The sequence below is a fragment of the Xiphophorus couchianus genome, chromosome 8 (assembly GCF_001444195.1).
Source record: "Xiphophorus couchianus chromosome 8, X_couchianus-1.0, whole genome shotgun sequence".
NCBI classification, from domain to species: domain Eukaryota; kingdom Metazoa; phylum Chordata; class Actinopteri; order Cyprinodontiformes; family Poeciliidae; genus Xiphophorus; species Xiphophorus couchianus.
Genome location: NC_040235.1, coordinates 1091670 through 1107682, shown reverse-complemented (window position 1 = coordinate 1107682; position 16013 = coordinate 1091670). Strand labels below are relative to the sequence as shown.

The following is a 16013-nucleotide window of genomic DNA, read 5'->3' as shown; positions in this document are numbered from 1 at the left end:
GATATAAGTAACAAAAGTAAAACTAAAATATCTGTTGATAGCGGTGAGATTGACGTGATGATTATAAAAAACTATTGACTGTATTATTAAACCATCACCTATATTTGTAATTTGTTGGTCCAAAGTGGTATATTTCCAGAAAAAATGAAATTAGCAAAAATAATTTCAATATTTAAAAATGGCAACAGATAGTTTTGATAATTATAGGCCGAACTCAGCGCTCCCCCAGTTTTACAAAAAAAAATGGTTTGTTCAAAAATCTCCAACTTTAAACCGATTCAAAATACTTTATAAGAAAAAAATATTAAGTCTTATTCGCTTTGGAGTTAACAATGAGGAGAATGAAATATTATGAATAAAGATATAAGAGTGAAGTAACTTCACCTTCTTCAAATCAGACAAAAATGGTGTCAAACATTTGTGCTGCTTTGGCTTTAAAGATATTAATGAAAGGTTAAAGGTCATTTTGATTTTGTACAAGTAGTTGACCTTTTGACCTTTAACCTTTCATTAATATCTTTAAAGCCAAAGCAGCACAAACGTTTGACACCATTTTTGTCTGATTTGAAGAAGGTGGAGAAACTTCATCCAGGTAGAAAACCTAAAACACAAAGAATGAAGATGAATCAAAGTAAACAAAGAAATTAGAAAATGAAAAGTGAAACTCAAACACAGGATGAGTCCAGACCCGCTGGGTTACTGACTGATTGTATTTGTTTCTTTTATTTATTAATATAAACCCCAGATGTTACAGCTGTGGTTTGGTTTTTTAGAGTTTATTTTTCTGTTACTGAGGAACATTTAGAATATCTAATTAGATTATAAATGGTTTTTAAAAGGAAAAACCGGAGAACCCGGTGAAAACCTAAAGTACAAGAACCCAGATATAAAAGACCTGATGACCTAAACATTATAATAATAGTTCAATAATTATAATAATAATTATAATAATAAGTTAATAATAGATGTATTCCTGAATTTTGTCTGGTCTGTTATCAAATATCAAATTATTTCTCCTGTTATCTGTTTACCCTGCCAGAGCTGTGTGTGTGTGTGTGTGTGTGTGTGTGTGTGTGTGTGTGTGTGTGTGTGTGTGTGTGTGTGTGTGTGTGTGTGTGTGTGTGTGTGTGATCTACTGGCAGGTGGATTGACTCTGATTTCCGATGAGGATCCTCACGGTCTTTCTGACTTTTGAAATCGTTTTCTGAGCTGCACTTTTCTTGCATTTCTTGGGGATGTAGCTCTTTAAATGCGTCTCTAAGGCTTTCTGAAAATCTTTGCCGTTCGGTGACATCGCCGCCCTCTGCAGCTCTTCTGCAGAGCCAAACTGCTCTTTCAGATCTTCGTAGAGGTTTCTAGCAAAATGTGTGTTGTTGTCATTGTCTATGCTGACAGAGAAGTCTGTGATTAGATGTATTCTCTCCCCTGACAGATAACGTAAGATTCTCCTCATCTCCTTTTGGTTGAAGCATCCTCCATTTTTCTTTGAGCAGTTTAAAACCGCCCTAAACACAAAGGATGCCGTACCTATCTCAAGGTCTCTCATCTGTTGGTCTGGGGTTTCAGCTGGCTCCTCAATTTGAATCGTAGTGATTTCTTGAACAAATGTGACAAATTTACTCTCTGGTTCCATAACCCCAGTCTGAAGGTAGGAGTCAGTGCCAGATTTGCGTGCCATGGTTGAGATGGAGTCCCTGGGGATTTGGGTCTCATATGTTTGCCCAACGAGATCACTGATCTCAGAGAGCACATTGGACACCCTGTCGCTCTCACTTATGCGATTTGTTTCCTCGTCGCTGATCCAAAGGAAGATGTTTTGGAGAAATCTCCTCACCTCGTCTTCTGTTCTGGCGTAGAAGATTTCAGGGCAAATCTCTCTCTGGCCAGAAAGGTCACTTATTTTCTCACTAGAGAGAACAGACTCTGAAAGGTTTTCAGGGGGAACAGGAAGTTTATAATGATGGCTACTGGTGATGTCAGTATATAATTTATCTGTCAGTTCCTTGGAAAACTGCTTGATCCGGTCATTCAGCTGTGGGTTTTTCATGAATTCTGCACACAGTCTGTCAAACTGAGGTTTAATGGACTGAAAGTCCAGTTTAGGGATTTTGTCTGTTTCGGTTTTGTCAGGCAGTTTTGACCTGACCTGCTCCGGTGAATCCTCAGGAACACATCCAGGAAACATGAGGCGAGCCAATCTGTTTGAAAAAGATCTGCCTCGTTTCAGTTTCACCACATTTGTGTCACTTGGATCCCGGACTGAGATCTCCAAAGTAGACGTCATGGTGGTGAACTGGTCGTTGGCAAACCTGGAAAATTGTGGTTTTTTGATAATTTCTTCTTTTGCAGGAGGAACAGTTTTGCTCTTTGACCGGAAAAGGTTTCTGATATCACCAAGAATCTTTCTCAGGTTAAAATGAGGAGCGCGTGAACAACTTGGGTCTTTCTGTCCAACCGAACCTTCAGCCTTGCAGTAATGAAGATCGTCAATAATCGTTTTGCTAATTCCGTCTGCAACCTCGTTTACTTCGAAATGATCTAGGCCAGATTCTGCATCTTCTGCACCTTTGGCATCATCTGAATATTTCTCTATGATTTCAGTAATGCTCTCGCTAACTGAGGCCACAGAGTAGAGAGATTTTACAATAGGAGAAACGCTTCTCTCTGTAAGGTCGAAGGCCGTCTCTGCTTCTGCTGGAGACACGCCTGAGGTTCGCTTCTTGGTGAACGCACTCCAGTATCTTTCGATGCATCTTGATCTGGGTCTGTTTATGTGTTTGCGGAGACACTGAACTGCATTGGAAACCATATTATTGAAATTTCTCAGGTTAGAAATGCAGCCACTTGCAAACACTGCTGGTGATGAAGGAAAACTAGAGGTTCTCTTGATGCCATTTGCAATGGACGTTACCTTTTCAGAGACCTCCTGTTCCATCAGCGAGTTCAGCTCCATGCTGCTCTCACATTCTTCTTCTGGCTGTGGAACCTCCAGGGCGACGGCCATTTCTGTTGAAATCATGTTGGTCAAATGCACACTGATGTTTTCATCTGGCATTTTAGTCTTCATGCTCTTCTCCATGTTTTCTTCCAATATTGGCACAAGGACGGTCAGTGAATTTCCCACACATTGTTGAAAAATGTTGGTGAGTATGTCAGCCATGACACCTGTTATATGTGAATCCCTCAGGCCCTGTGAAAGCAAGGTCCACTGCGCTGGTGTTAAAGTGCTCAGGCGGGGCAATATGATGTCCTCCAGGTTGTCAATGGAGATGTGGATGCTTCTGTTTATTGGCTCGTTTGATTCTTCCATTTTTCAAAGTTTTTATCTTTTCTTTCCAAAGTTTTCCTTACAGAAACAACGTTCTGCTCACTACGGCTTCTCTTCTTGGAATGACTTTTACCTGAAAACAATCTAAACCGTAGCAGTAAGCTGCCTTTGATACTGGTCATAAGCCATTATGACGCAGCCATCCCCCGCGCGAACACAGAGACACGCCCAGGAATATGCGCATGCGTATAGACATGACTTTCAGCTAACTACAAACAGCTAGCTTACGGTGGAGCTAGCCATTTCCAAATAAGGTATGGGACTGACGGAAAGGTCCGTCCCCGCCCCTTTCTGTTTGCTGCAGCGAGGTCCTTCTCTCTCAAGCTAGCTGGACTGTCACGTGGTCTCCTGAGCTCTGTAACCATGGAAACTGAATCTGAAGAAAAGTTGTAATTTAACCTTCTTTTCGATCATCTAAGGCATTAGTCTACATTATTTATGTACCAAACTGTAGAATTAAACTGTCTTGCTAAAGTTAGCATAGAGCGCCAGCTACGGAAGCTCATTAGGGCTTTGTGGGAGATGGACCCCGAATTTTGGTCGTTTTTCCGGGCATGCAGCGTTTTATAGCCTCAGGTATAATAACTGCATGTTTGATTAAAGTACATCTGCTGGTAAAGTATTCATATTAAAGTCTCAAATGATTACAAACATGTTTTTATGTCAGGAGAATCTCAGTTAGCAGCTCCTGAACAACAGATGTGAATTTCTAAACGGTTTTACTGATCTGTATTGTGTTTACTTCAGAGATAAAACCTCAGTCACTTCCTCTGTTTATGTTCAGCATCTACTAAAGCCAGATTACTTTGCTAAAGGTTTATGATTTTTAATTTTTAATCTTGTGGCCAGTGAGGAGGAAACCTAGAGAACGATTCTTACAATGTAATGTCTATTTGTAAAAAGTTACATCAACATCTACTGAATTTATAGAAGAATTATGAGTTTGAATAAAATATTGTTTTGTTAAATATAAAATAATTGTTTCATCTCTTTTTAAAGGAACATTTTGAATAAGTAGTAAGTTTCTTTTGCCCTGAATAACACCCAGATCAAGGCGGGATTCGAACCCAGGACCTTCCTGCTGCAGGGCAAAAGGATTTTATCCTCTCGTTGAATAACTGATTTTCTGTGTGAGATTATTTCACCGTGTTCGTTTCCAGGCCAATAAACCTGGATGCTGCTGATTCTGTACTTCTTCAAATCTACCAGCAGGGGGAGCTACTTGCTGGCCATTTCCCAGGAAAACCAAATAAGGAAATGACGTGCTGTCAGTGTGGCGATGTCCTCAAATAGAAAGTGAGTGAAACACGCTGAGGAGGACTGCCAGAGGTCCAGCGGACACTAAACCAGGTCAGTCCTCGAGTTTAAGCCGGGCTAAAGCTGCCCGGAGCCGGACAGAGCTGCTGCTTCTCACCGATGGGAGGGAAGCTAACGGCGGCTAGCGGCTAACCGGCAGTTTGCTGTTAAATTAGCAGGAAGTAGAGAGGTTTGGGTCTTTAAAGTGACTTTTTAAAGCAGGTTTTCTGCTGTAAGGCTTTAGATCCATTATCAGTCAGTATTCCGTCTGATATTGATGTTGAGTTTCCGTGTTGTTTGTAGCGGTTCAGACATTTTATTAAAGCGACCAAAGCTCAGGTCACATCAGAAATATAAGCTGTAAGTCACTGCAGCGCAGGATGACTGATGGTCACGTGGCGGCTGAGGACAGCTGAGCTGCTGCCAAATATGGTCAAGGTTACTGCCCCCACTTCCTGGAACTGACAGGTTCAGACCCACCTGTTAGAGGGCGGGACGGACAGGAAGTGGACCCGAACCGGGTCAGAACATTAACACAGCTGGATGCAGTCAGTCACCTTTCTGTTCATCCATCTTGATCTAGAAAGATGGATGACTTTGGTAAAGTTGTGTTGGAATGATTTCTGTCTGTTGGATGTCTCCTGAATTATTGATTATTGGCTCCAATCAGCTGATCAGTACTCCATCTCTCCCTGGTTGTGTCCTACCTCTCCCCTCGTCTCTGTGGACAGGATGGGGGACGTGGCGGAGGACAAGTCCAGCTTCTACTCCAATGCGGAGGACTACTGGAAGGAAGTCCCGCCCACCGTTGACGGGATGCTCGGCGGCTACGGCAGCATCTCCAGCATCGACATCAGCGGCTCCAAGGCCTTCCTCAGGAAGTTTCTCGGGGTAAGAGACGTTAGCGTTAGCTCAGTCCGGAGCGCCGTGGCCGCTTCCTGTCCAACGTGTGGCGCCCCCCGCAGGACGGCGAAGGGAAGACGGGGACGGGCCGCGCGCTGGACTGCGGCGCGGGGATCGGCCGCATCAGCAAGCGGCTGCTGCTGCCGCTGTTCCGGACCGTGGACCTGGTGGACGTGACCCAGGAGTTCCTGGACAAGGCCCGGGCGTTCCTGGGCGACGACGCCGAGCGGGTCGGAAACTACTACTGCTGCGGCCTGCAGGAGTTCATCCCAGAACCGGACCGCTACGACGTCATCTGGATCCAGTGGGTCATCGGTGAGTCAGGGCCGGATCCAGCTGAGATGTGTCCATGATGTCCAAAATATCTAAAATATCCAAAATATTTCATATCTAAAATATCCAGACCAAGGATATTATGGCCTCTCCCAAAGAACATTTCTCCTAATTTGACTTTGCGTAGTCGTAATAAGTAATTGAAAGGAATTATTAGTGAAGTTTTAACACCGCCAAACGTTTCTATGACAGAGCTCTGGAGCTTTTTAAACTTATCTTTAAAAATGATTTTTATTTGAAATATTTTGCTATTCTCATATCATTTTCTTTCTCAGTTTTTGAATTGCAACTTTTATTCCTGAAATATTATAACTTTATTCTGGTATAAATTCTCGTATTATTACATATTTTCCCCATTTTATTACAAATTTCTAAATGATTTTTTCTGGTATTCTGACTTTATTTTTTTTAAATTAGTTTTATTATGTCTTTTTCCTAGTGATATATCGTTTCTTAGCCTGACTAACACTTCATAGTTTGTTTGAAACAAACTTTTATGGATTTTATGAGGATTTTTTATGACAGAAGTTAAAAATATATATTTTTTTTACACAAGAGTAAAAATTGTAAATGTGGCGTAGATTTAAATTCATATTCAGAAAATGGAAATATTAATCAGTCAGTGAAACATCATCTGGACTAAAACATAAGAACAAAAACATATTTTGGTCCAGAAATGTTTACGACCTGCTGACAGACGAGCCTCATCAGAACCAGAACTTTCTCCTCGTTCTTCTTTGGTTTTTCTGGGATTTATTTTAAGTTTAGTGGAGAACATAAATGTCTGCCACACTTTTCAGATTTTTCACCCCTCTCCTTCCTGGTTCTGGGGGTATGAATACTTTTGGTTTTTCTGCAGGTCACCTGACCGACGACCACCTGGTGGCGTTCCTGCGGCGCTGCCAGAAAGCCCTTCGTCCCGCCGGCCTCATCATCATCAAAGACAACGTGTCGTACGAAGGCGTCGTCCCCGACGACGTGGACAGCAGCGTGTGCCGGGACCTGGACATCGTGCGGCGCCTGGTGGGCCGGGCCGGCCTGCGGGTCGTCCACGAGGAGCAGCAGCTCAACTTCCCCAAGGAGATCTACCAGGTGCACACGCTGGCACTCAGGTAGGGGGCGGAGCCTGTTGCCACGGCGTTGCCTGTTGCCACGGCAACACCCTCACCTGGACAGTTTTTAAGCTCCCCTTTTCAGGCCTGATGTGAACTTTCCCACCTCTGAGGCTGACAGAACGGTTCTGGTTCTGGTTCTGAAACATGAAGCCAGATACGAGACAAACAGATTTATTGATGCTCAAACCGGAACCACAGGCTCCGGGTCAGAACCAGGGCTCGGGTCAGGACCAGGTCTCGTTCTGCAGGCGGCCCGTCTTCTCCATGGCGACCAGCATCTGCTCCGCCTCCTGGGCGGACACGCCCCCTTCCTGCTGGAAGGCGAACTGCAGCGCGTCGCGCACGGCGGCCGGCATCTGCTTGGCGTTCCTGAACAGAACCAGAAACCGGGTCAGGAACGTTTGAACCAATGGGTCGAAATAAAAACAGCAAAAACACAAAGTTCTGTTTCTGGTCTCTTCATCCGTAAAAAACTAGAGCAGAACAGGAGGTTCTGGTTCTGGACTGACCCGGCGATGTAGAAGCAGCCATGTTTGTTGCTCATCAGGTCCCAGAGCAGCGCTGCCCTCTCCCTCACACGGTGCTGAACGTACACCTTCTCCTCCTGAACACACACACACACACACACACACACAGCTGAGGACTCCACCACACACCTCACCGGGTCAGAACCGGTCTGTTCGGGTCGGGTTCTGACCTGGTCCCTGGAGAAAGCGGTGAAGAGCTGCAGCTTCCCGGCCGCCGTCATGGCCGCCCACTCAGAGCGGAAGTAGAAGTCCTTGGTCTCCGAGCGACAGCCGAAGAACAGAACGCTGGCTGGAGGGAGAGGAGGGGGCAGGATGACGAGCCGATCCGGATCAGGATGACGAGCCGATCCGGATCAGGATGACGAGCCGATCCGGAGCGGCAGCTCCGCCGCCACAACTCACCTGTTTTTCCCTCAGACAGCCTCTCCTGCAGCGCCGCTCTGAAGGGAGCCACTCCGGTTCCGGGTCCCACCAGAACCACGGGCGTGTCCCGGTCCGGAGGGAACCGCAGGCCGCCCCGCTTCACCCACAGCGGAACCAGAACCTCGCCTACAGGAACAGGAAGTACCAGGTCTCACTGTCATGATCCAGAAACTCAACAAACAAAACCTGAAATTTCTATATGGAAGAAAAACAATCCACATTTCTTCCTTCCACACAACTTTTTCTATAAAGAATCTCCTTTATAAAATATTCTGCAATTTGTTTTGGATCTACAATTAAAATTTCTGCTGAGAAACTTTTAACTTTAACAATAAAATCAAACTTAATGCAAAATAAATACTTTAAAATTAGCTAAACATTAATTTACACAATATAAAAATAAAAAATGGTTTCATTTTGTCTGCATTTAATAAGGATATTAAAATTAAAATAACATTTAAAGGTGGATGGAATATGAGGACCATAATTTTAAAAAATGAAGAAATATTCAGAAAATTATGAGAATAAATTTATAACACAAAGTCAAAAGAATCAATTATATTTTAATAATAAAGTGCAAATATTTTTATTCTATAATCTATTTTTTTTTCTCTGGTTAAAAATCATTTTAAGGAATAAAAATAATTTTTTTGCTCCAAATTCTGAATTATTCCACGTCTGGGTCCGACCCGGTTCTCAGGAAGCTCCTGCTGTTACCATGGCGACCACACCACTGAGAAAAGCAGCTCCTGATAAATTTACCGTAAATTCTGCAGAAGCTGCACATCTACAAAGTAACTGACTGAATCTGGGTCCAGATGAGACCCGGTGTGGTTCTGGTTCTGACTGCACTGAACTGGACCCAAACAGCTACCAGAACCGACCTTGTTCCGGGTCCAGAGAGGCCAGCCAGTTGGAGCAGAGCCCTATTCTGGGTCGGTGCAGCTTGGTTCTGTAGTGGACCACGGCCAGCAGAACCTGCAGCCGGCCAGGCAGAACCTGCAGGGAGACAAACCGGGTCAAAGGTCACGCTGCAGCCCGGCGGACGCTGCAGCCCGGCGGCGGCGGCCCGGCGGTACCTTCAGAGACGAGGCGATGGAGAAGGAGCGCGGCTGGATCTCTGGGATCAGGTCCAGCAGCCGGTCCGGTTCCAGTTCTGCTGTGGTGAGAGGAAAGTCTGCCAGAACCTGGAACCACAACCAGAACCGGGTCACCGCGGGGAGCCCGGTTTGTCACGTCAGACGGCGGGCATGACCTCTGACCTCCAGCGCGGTGCGGCGCGGCCGGCTGCAGTACGCCTGCAGCTGGTCCTGACCCGCCGGCGAGCAGAACTCCAGCAGCTTGTCCCGCTCCAGGTCAGAGGTCGCCACGGCAGCCAGCAGCTCGAAGAAGGAGCGGCGCGGAACGGCCGCCACGTCCAGGTAACGCTCCACCAGGCGGCGCACCGAGCAGGGCCGAGGCAGCCGGGCCGGAACTGGGTCAGAATCGCACAGATCAGCACCAGAACCTGCAGCAGCGGATCTATGTGGAGCGGATCTACCTGGAGCGTCGCCGTTTGGCGTCAGCGTGAATCTGGAGTCCGGGTCCAACCGGAGCAGCTGGCAGAACCGCTGGACGTCGTCCTCTGAGTTCTGGGGACGGATCAGAACCACGTCTCCGGCTGAAAACCTGAACAGAACCACAGAGTTTGGGTCAGAACCGGGAATCGGTTCTCTGTCTGGGAACGTTATGGATCATTCCTGCAAAATGGATCTGCTGAAACCAGAACCGACTGAGAAACCTGGAACGGACCGGCTACCTAGAACCCTGAAATCACGTCGGACTGGACTGGACCAGGATCAGAACCGGACCGGAGCACGTACTGGATGTTGGATCCGCTGATGTCGAAGTCGAGCAGCCGAACGTCCTGGAAGTGGGTCGGGTCGGTGACCCGGCGGTTGGACAGCATCCGGGCCGGGTACGGACTGGATTCTGAGGGGACGGGCCGGTCTGGGTCGGTCCAGTTCCGCTCCGGGACGGTCTCAGTCCGCTCCGGGTTCTGGTCCGTCTTCTCATCCAGGAAGTGGAGCGTGTACGACGGCGGCAGTCTGCGGGACAAACAACCGAACCTTCAAACCGGGCCTCAGAACCGGCTGCCCGGTCGGATCGGGTCAGGTCACTCACGGTTCATCGTCCCTCAGCGGCTCCACTTCGGACAGAACCGGGTACAGAACCAGAACCTTCTCCCAGAACGACTGGAGCCACGGGTCGATCACGGCGTCCGGCCTGCAGCGGGAGCACAGTTAGACCCGGTCCGGTCCAGACCCGGTTGCTACGGCGACGGCAGGAACCTCTCACCCCAGGTCGTGCTGGTCGTCCGCCAGACCCACCGGAACCAACATGGCCGCCCCGAGCTGGACCAGACGCTTCTGGAGCTTCTTAGCCACGAAATTAAACCTGCAGAAGAAGAAAAAGTTCTAAACGGAGACCTGAACGGGTTCTAAGTGGGTTCTGGTTCTGGACTAACTTTGGATACGATGAGTCTCCCAATCCCAGAACCGCACAGTCCAGGCAGCTCAGCGACCCGGCCGGCAGAGACTTCCTGAACAAGAACCTCCAGAAGTTCTGGGGAGAAACGGGAAAACGACCCGGATCAGTCGGGTCGGATCAGATCGGGTCAGATCAGACGGGTCAGATCGGATCGGATCGGGTCGGATCAGACCGGACCGGACCCAGTACTCAGAGTAAACCTTGCGTTACCTTCATGTTGTCTGGAGCGTCTCCCTGACCGGTGGTGGAGCAAACGAAGACAACCAGAGACTCTGAGATCAGGTCGGCCTGGAGAGGAACCAGAACCAGAACCGTTACTGGACCCGCCCGGTCACTACAGAACCACCAGGTCCATTGAACAGGACTTTTAAATTAACGTAACTTTTTAAGGCTGTAATTCTGACAAAAAGCCAGAAGAAAATAAATAAACCTGCAAAAGAAACTTCCCTTCCTGTAGTTTTCCTTCCTGTAGTTTCCCTTCCTGTAATTCCCCTTCCTGTAGTTTTCCTTCCTGTAGTTTCCCTTCCTGTAATTCCCCTTCCTGTAGTTTCCTCTTCCTGTAGTTCCCCTTCCTGTAGTTTGCCTTCCTGTAGTTCCTCTTCCTGTAGTTTCCCTTCCTGTAGTTTCCCTTCCTGTAGTTCCTCTTCCTGTAGTTTGCCTTCCTGTAGTTCCTCTTCCTGTAGTTTCCCTTCCCTTCCTGTAGTTTCCCTTCCTGTAGTTCCTGTTCCTGTAGTTTCCCTTCCTGTAGTTTTCCTTCCTGTAGTTTCCCTTCCTGTAGTTCCTCTTCCTGTAGTTTCCCTTCCTGTAGTTTCCCTTCCTGTAGTTCCTCTTCCTGTAGTTTCCCTTCCTGTAGTTTTCCTTCCTGTAGTTTCCCTTCCTGTAGTTCCTCTTCCTGTAGTTTCTCTTCCTGTAGTTTCTCTTCCTGTAGTTTCCCTTCCTGTAATTCCCCTTCCTGTAGTTTTCCTTCCTGTAGTTTCCCTTCCCTTCCTGTAGTTTCCCTTCCTGTAATTCCCCTTCCTGTAGTTTTCCTTCCCTTCCTGTAGTTTCCTCTTCCTGTAGTTCCCCTTCCTCTAGTTTACCTTCCCTTCCTGTAGTTTCCCTTCCTGTAGTTCCTCTTCCTGTAGTTTACCTTCCTGTAGTTCCTCTTCCTGTAGTTTCCCTTCCCTTCCTGTAGTTTCCCTTCCTGTAGTTCCTCTTCCTGTAGTTTCCCTTCCTGTAGTTTTCCTTCCTGTAGTTTCCCTTCCTGTAGTTCCTCTTCCTGTAGTTTTCCTTCCTGTAGTTTCCCTTCCTGTAGTTCCTCTTCCTGTAGTTTTCCTTCCTGTAGTTTCCCTTCCCTTCCTGTAATTCCCCTTCCTGTAGTTTCCCTTCCTGTAGTTTCCCTTCCCTTCCTGTAGTTTTCCTTCCTGTAGTTTCCCTTCCTGTAATTCCCCTTCCTGTAGTTTCCCTTCCTGTAGTTCCTCTTCCTGTAGTTTCCCTTCCTGTAGTTTCCTCTTCCTGTAGTTCCTCTTCCTGTAGTTTCCCTTCCTGTAGTTCCTCTTCCTGTAGTTTTCCTTCCTGTAGTTTCCCTTCCCTTCCTGTAATTCCCCTTCCTGTAGTTCCCCTTCCTCTAGTTTACCTTCCCTTCCTGTAGTTCCTCTTCCTGTTGTTTCCCTTCCTGTAGTTCCTCTTCCTGTAGTTTTCCTTCCTGTAGTTTCCCTTCCCTTCCTGTAATTCCCCTTCCTGTAGTTCCCCTTCCTCTAGTTTACCTTCCCTTCCTGTAGTTTGCCTTCCTGTAGTTTGCCTTCCTGTAGTTCCTCTTCCTGTAGTTTCCCTTCCTGTAGTTTCCCTTCCTGTAGTTTCCCTTCCTGTAGTTCCTCTTCCTGCAGTTTCCCTTCCTGTAGTTTCCCTTCCTGTAGTTCCTCTTCCTGTAGCTTCCCTTCTTGTAGTTTCCCTTCCTGTAGTTTTCCTTCCTGTAGTTTCCCTTCCTGTAGTTCCTCTTCCTGTAGTTTCCCTTCCTGTAGTTTCCCTTCCTGTAGTTTCCCTTCCTGTAGTTCCTCTTCCTGCAGTTTCCCTTCCTGTAGTTTCCCTTCCTGTAGTTCCTCTTCCTGTAGCTTCCCTTCCTGTAGTTTCCCTTCCTGTAGTTTTCCTTCCTGTAGTTTCCCTTCCCTTCCTGTAGTTCCTCTTCCTGTAGTTTCCCTTCCTGTAGTTCCTCTTCCTGTAGTTTCCCTTCCTGTAATTCCCCTTGCTGTAGTTTCCTCTTCCTGTAGTTCCCCTTCCTGTAGTTCCTCTTCCTGTAGTTCCTCTTCCTGTAGTTTTCCTTCCTGTAGTTTTCCTTCCTGTAGTTTCCCTTCTTGTAGTTTCCCTTCCTGTAGTTCCTCTTCCTGTAGTTTCCCTTCCTGTAGTTTCCCTTCCCTTCCTGTAGTTCCTCTTCCTGTAGTTTCCCTTCCTGTAGTTTTCCTTCCTGTAGTTTCCCTTCCCTTCCTGTAGTTTCTCTTCCTGTAGTTTTCCTTCCTGTAGTTTCCCTTCCCTTCCTGTAGTTTCTCTTCCTGTAGTTCCTCTTCCTGTAGTTTCCCTTCCTGTAGTTCCTCTTCCTGTAGTTTTCCTTCCTGTAGTTTCCCTTCCCTTCCTGTAATTCCCCTTCCTGTAGTTCCCCTTCCTCTAGTTTACCTTCCCTTCCTGTAGTTTCCCTTCCTGTAGTTTCCCTTCCTGTAGTTCCTGTTCCTGTAGTTTGCCTTCCTGTAGTTCCTCTTCCTGTAGTTTCCCTTCCTGTAGTTTCCCTTCCTGTAGTTCCTCTTCCTGTAGTTTCCCTTCCTGTAGTTTCCCTTCCTGTAGTTCCTCTTCCTGTAGCTTCCCTTCTTGTAGTTTCCCTTCCCTTCCTGTAGTTTCCCTTCCTGTAGTTTTCCTTCCTGTAGTTTCCCTTCCCTTCCTGTAGTTCCTCTTCCTGTAGTTTCCCTTCCTGTAGTTCCTCTTCCTGTAGTTTCCCTTCCTGTAATTCCCCTTGCTGTAGTTTCCTCTTCCTGTAGTTCCCCTTCCTGTAGTTCCTCTTCCTGTAGTTCCTCTTCCTGTAGTTTTCCTTCCTGTAGTTTTCCTTCCTGTAGTTTCCCTTCTTGTAGTTTCCCTTCCTGTAGTTCCTCTTCCTGTAGTTTCCCTTCCTGTAGTTTCCCTTTCCTTCCTGTAGTTCCTCTTCCTGTAGTTTCCCTTCCTGTAGTTTTCCTTCCTGTAGTTTCCCTTCCCTTCCTGTAGTTTCTCTTCCTGTAGTTTTCCTTCCTGTAGTTTCCCTTCCCTTCCTGTAGTTTCCCTTCCCTTCCTGTAGTTCCTCTTCCTGTAGTTTCCCTTCCCTTCCTGTAGTTCCTCTTCCTGTTGTTCCTCTTCCTGTAGTTTCCCTTCCTGTAGTTTCTCTTCCTGTAGTTTTCCTTCCTGTAGTTTCCCTTCCCTTCCTGTAGTTCCTCTTCCTGTAGTTCCTCTTCCTGTAGTTTCCCTTCCTGTAGTTTTCCTTCCTGTAGTTTCCCTTCCTGTAGTTTCCCTTCCCTTCCTGTAGTTTCCCTTTCAACTGCAGAAACTTAAGCAACAAACAAAAAAAATGTTTTATGAAACTTAAGAAATTTTACACATTTTTTAACTAATAAAAATCTGAACATTTTTAAATAAATTTGTATTCAGCCCCTTTTACTGCAATGCCCTGAAATAAAATCTAGTGAGATCAACTGACATGGCCCTAAGCACAGAGCCTCTGGAGGAGCTGCAGGGTCGCACTGCTCAGGTGGGACAACAAGTCTGGCCCCCAGTGAAGCATGGCAGTGGCAGTGTCATGCTGTGGGAAGCTGGAAGGAGCAAAAACCTGCAGCAGAACCGGACTCGACTCACCACGTTGTATCCGTCCAGAGGCAGAACTCGGACCTTCAGCCGCCTCCTCTGGGCCTGCCGGCCGACCCGCTGGGCCGTGTCCTGGGCGGTTCCGGTCTGACTCCCGAACAGAACCAGCAGAGCGGGAGCCGCCATGATGTCTGACCCAAAACCCGGTGAAAGTGAGCCGATGGAAACGATGCTCCTGATCTGCCCGGAAACAGGAACCACTAAAAGCTCATTCAGTTTCTGGACAGTTTAACAACAAAGTGCAAATATAAATGAATTAATTTTAATAAACACCGTTAAACTGGTCCAGCAGAACCAGAACCGATGCGAACTAACACATGGAGATAAAAACAAGCCTGCATGTTAACTAATGTCTGCTTTGATTTTTATATAAATATTAGACAAAAATAAATCATCTTCTGATCTGAAGCTAAACATCTAAACATCAGTATCTGTTTATTTTCACCAATAAAGTTTGTGTTTTAAACAGAGAAACATTTTTAGAGTATTTTTCCAATAAATATTGACTTTCCTTTAGTTTTATTCTTCCTTACTAGATTAAATTAGTGTTTAAAAGCAGGAAATTGAGCAGGTTTTGTCTGACATTCATCAGTGCTGCTAGCTGCTGCTAACTGACCGATAACAGAGAAAAGGACCAAATATTTCCACTCGGGCTAAATTTCCACTCATGTTAAACTCACACAACGAAAGAAACTACGCAGATAAAATATTTACCTGTGCTGTCTTTCTCGGGAACAACTTTAAACGACCTTAAAGTTAGTTGAAGCTAACCAGAAAGCAGAAAAAACGAAACACTTTACGGCAAGCCGGTGGCGCGCTGCATTCAAAAACCAGACAGAGAGTGGGAGATTATATATTTATTTTTCTGTAGTAGAAAATTTGACTTAATCCAGTAACTCATCTCTGAGTGAAACACATTATATGGATTAATTCCGCCCAGAATGGTGATTTAAAGCCTTTAATGCTGTTAATTATGATGATTTTCTGCTTCCAGCTAAAGAAAATATAACATTTAAGATCCGAATATTATCAGATCAATAAAAATATTTTAATACAGAAATTTGGTCCTAATGTATTTTAGTACTTAAAGGTTATTTTCTAAAGTCACATTTAAGTTGTGGTTCATCAGAACCAAAATCTCATGTTGAATTTATCTGTATTTTTATAGTTTAGTTTTCGTGAGCCTACACAGGCTGACCAGTAGATGGCAGTATAAGCGGCGACATGCTGGAGACAAACGCAGCGGTTTATAAATACACAACAATATTACATATTAATAGGAAAGCAGGTTTTCAAAGTCTGGTCGGTGTTTGAAGACTGAGCCCAGAACTCCCAGTAACATTTAAACTGGTTCTGAATGTTGGTCCATTCTGTTCGCTCCGGTCTCTTAACGCTGAACAATCCAGACCTAAAAACGGCTCCTGAACGCAACAGAAAGCTTCCAGCCACAGGATGATTACAGGTTTGATTTTATTGTCTTACAGCTTTAAATGTCACATTTAAATGTGGTGTAAATATCCTAAACATTCAGCCTGATATTGTCTGAAGAGATAAGAGCACTTTAGAGAAACAGCGTCAGAAAATCATCTTTAAATGATGACCAATTTATTAAATGTCGGCTAATTTAAAGAACTTCACCTGTTCTGAACAGAAAAGCCTGATTAAACAGTTTGTATCTTATTAACCGCATGAGAACAAAACAAAGAA

General features: G+C 45.7%; 2 protein-coding genes across 4 annotated transcripts; one reads left to right on the top strand and one right to left on the bottom strand.

Moving 5' to 3' along the window:
• The first annotated feature begins 4526 nt into the window (after positions 1–4526).
• On the top strand, positions 4527–7416 carry ntmt1 (N-terminal Xaa-Pro-Lys N-methyltransferase 1). Its single transcript, XM_028025270.1, has 4 exons — positions 4527–4678; positions 5356–5515; positions 5590–5842; positions 6720–7416. The coding sequence occupies exons 2-4, from the start codon at positions 5357–5359 to the stop codon at positions 6974–6976; spliced, it is 669 nt and encodes a 222-aa protein (XP_027881071.1). The 5' UTR covers positions 4527–4678; position 5356; the 3' UTR covers positions 6977–7416.
• Positions 7131–15145, bottom strand: ndor1 (NADPH dependent diflavin oxidoreductase 1). 3 transcript variants are annotated; one of them, XM_028025269.1, is made up of 15 exons: positions 15021–15145; positions 14298–14486; positions 10665–10742; positions 10432–10529; positions 10263–10361; positions 10089–10190; positions 9788–10012; positions 9466–9593; positions 9188–9399; positions 9005–9112; positions 8810–8924; positions 7905–8051; positions 7673–7791; positions 7485–7579; positions 7131–7344 (listed from the first exon to the last, which is right to left on the bottom strand). In XM_028025269.1, the coding sequence occupies exons 2-15, from the start codon at positions 14430–14432 to the stop codon at positions 7200–7202; spliced, it is 1806 nt and encodes a 601-aa protein (XP_027881070.1). In that variant the 5' UTR covers positions 14433–14486; positions 15021–15145; the 3' UTR covers positions 7131–7199. The 3 variants fall into 3 exon arrangements, with proteins under 3 accessions (XP_027881070.1, XP_027881068.1, XP_027881069.1); XM_028025267.1 differs by having other exon boundaries at positions 9188–9593; XM_028025268.1 differs by having other exon boundaries at positions 9188–9593; positions 14298–14506; positions 15021–15136.
• Positions 15146–16013: the final 868 nt, after the last annotated feature.